This window comes from Empidonax traillii, unplaced genomic scaffold (assembly GCF_003031625.1).
Source record: "Empidonax traillii isolate 1590-97213 ecotype Southwest subspecies unplaced genomic scaffold, ASM303162v1 scaffold1449:size159823, whole genome shotgun sequence".
Classification (NCBI taxonomy): Eukaryota; Metazoa; Chordata; class Aves; order Passeriformes; family Tyrannidae; genus Empidonax; species Empidonax traillii.
In genome coordinates this window covers 42,854-45,124 of record NW_020956642.1, presented here as the reverse complement: position 1 = coordinate 45,124, position 2,271 = coordinate 42,854, and the positions used below count along the sequence as shown (strand labels likewise).

The 2,271-nt window shown below is 42.8% G+C and overlaps 1 protein-coding gene across 1 annotated transcript in view; it reads right to left on the bottom strand.

The window, feature by feature from the left end:
* Positions 1-774: 774 nt before the first annotated feature.
* The window catches only part of NIN (ninein), a gene marked incomplete at its 5' end in the record, with an annotated part of 39,881 nt that continues 38,384 nt past the window's right edge, over positions 775-2,271 (bottom strand). Inside the window, 2 exons of the mRNA XM_027907391.1 lie at positions 775-1,071; positions 1,824-1,937. Of these exons, the coding sequence (XP_027763192.1) occupies positions 868-1,071; positions 1,824-1,937 (318 nt within the window). The remainder of the gene's footprint in view (positions 1,072-1,823; positions 1,938-2,271) is intronic.

Below are 2,271 nucleotides of genomic sequence, written 5' to 3'. Positions count from 1 at the left end.
CCATCTTCGCTTCCGTTGAGTGGCTCTTCCCGTGTTTAATAGAACTTACTTCCCCATACAAAAAAAAAATTAAGGCCTCTGCAACTTTTAAGTCATCTGGCAGCACAGCTTTTTTTTAAAAAAAAAATCAAAAATAGAAATAGTCTTTATTTGCCAGCTGGGAAATTTCTTCACGTGAAATAGCATTACACTTAGTTGGAGGCAGCAGCCTTGTTATATATTTTAAATAAACCTTTTGTTTTTTTTTCTGAGCTCTGCACAGAAAAAGCCACGAAGAATAACCCAGAATCAGTTTGTAGGACACAGACCATCCCAGGAAAGTCTTGCCTTCAGTAACATTTCTACTGACATTTATATTTCAGCTGACTGGTCAGTCGAAGCCTGACCCACCAGCACTTCAGAAGTGTTTTAGGAAGCCCAAAAATATTTTAAAGCTTTGAATTCAGGGACGTAAATTTGCTTTTAGGCCTCGGCTTCAAGGTGGATTCTGGGAATGATAATTCACGCTCCAAAACCTGGAAATACTGACAGGTCAGTCTTCAACTAACTGAGCCAGTACAGGATATTCAGAATTTAGATTTGACAGGAAACCCAAGGCATCAAAATAAATTAAACCAGAAAAAAACAAACGTGTCTGTTTTTTTCCGTAGCGAACATTACTTTTAGCAGAAGGACAATTCGGGGGAGAAACAAACCTCTCTCATTTGGCAGTGCCCAGTTTGGGAATTAGCCCTGTGCTCACCAAAATTCCCCCATAAAAAATAAAAAATAAAAAAAAAAATAAGGAGAAAAGGCAACACAGTGAGGAGCTGAAATATCAGCGTTCCAGTAAAGTGCTCGGGCCTGGCACACCCCGGGGCGGCTCCGCTACGACCTGATCTCTGAGCTGAAGGAAGGGGATGCCAAGTTCCTCACTATCCTGTTGAGGTTGGCGATCTTCTCTTCCAGCAGGTAGTTCTTCCTCTCGGCCGACTTCTGCCGCTGCTCCGTGGCCTCCAGAGCCTTGAGGAGCTGCGCGTTCTCCACGTACAGATCCTTCACCATCGCGTCCGCCTTGGTGTTCTTGGAGAGCTGCGGTGGGAACGGGACACGGTCACTCACCCAGCCGAGAATAAACAAACCTCTGACTCTTAAAATAAAATCTAAACTTTTAATTATGCTCAGATCCAAATTTATAATAGAAGTAAGGAAGGGGTGGGCGTGTTAGTTATAACTCGGATGTCAAAGGGAAAAACCCGCCCATTTGTTTTAGTTTTTAAACCATCTTATTCTTCAGCCATCCTGGAGTCTTCACACTGAATATTCTGAGTATTTTGAGACTGGAAAAGCTATTCAAGGAGATGAGAAAGGGCTTCGAGTGCTGCGTAACTTCCGCCCTCCACGGATAAATCCAGGTCACAAGAGGATCCAGGAGCCCGGTGATCCCACAGAGACACTTCCAAAAACCCCCAAACCACGCCAAACAAGGTGCATTTGGAGCAGGAGAGGCATCTAAGAAGTCAGTAATTGTAAAATAATCCTCTCTCAACTCTTCATCAGGTTCTTTTTCCTCCTTTTCTAAGCAAACTTTTCCAGTCAGGGATCCTCGGCTGGAATTTGACGTTTGTTTCCTGAGTTAGGGAATCACTGAGTGGTGGACTCCAAACTCCTAATTCGGAGTTTCAGGAATTTTTTGGGCAAATATGCCCTACTTGAGCTCAAAAGCATCAAACCAAAAATCACCCTAAAACTTCATTCTAAGCAACCACTCGGCAGCTTTTGCCCCCCCTTTGGCTGTTCCCAGAAGGAATGGGGATGACTTGAGGAAAACAAGGAATACTCACTTGTTCTTTCAGCTGATTGACTTTATCTTGGAGAAGCCTCTTCACAAGCCTTAGTTTCTGTTCCACGTCCATCATGCGCTCTTCCATCATTTTTAGGAGCTGCTCATGACCCCCCTGGAGAGCAACATTTACGTGACAATCAGTTAAAAGTCAGTTCACCTCCACCAGAATATTTTTTTTCCCCCCAGTTTGTATTTAAGAAAATACCTGGCACTCCACACTTCTGTTTTGGAGTCAAAATAAATAAATAAATAAATAAAATTAATAAACCCTTCGTGGAAGAAAAGGGTTGTGGCAACACTTAAGGGACAGTTGCAGCATTGCACTTGTTTTCCAAGTCAAAATTACACCTGAAATCACCAGATCCAAGAAAAACCTGATACAAAATTCAGCCTTAACCACCAGAGTCAGATCTGGATGATTTAGTTTTCTTGTTCTTTGGTGCTGC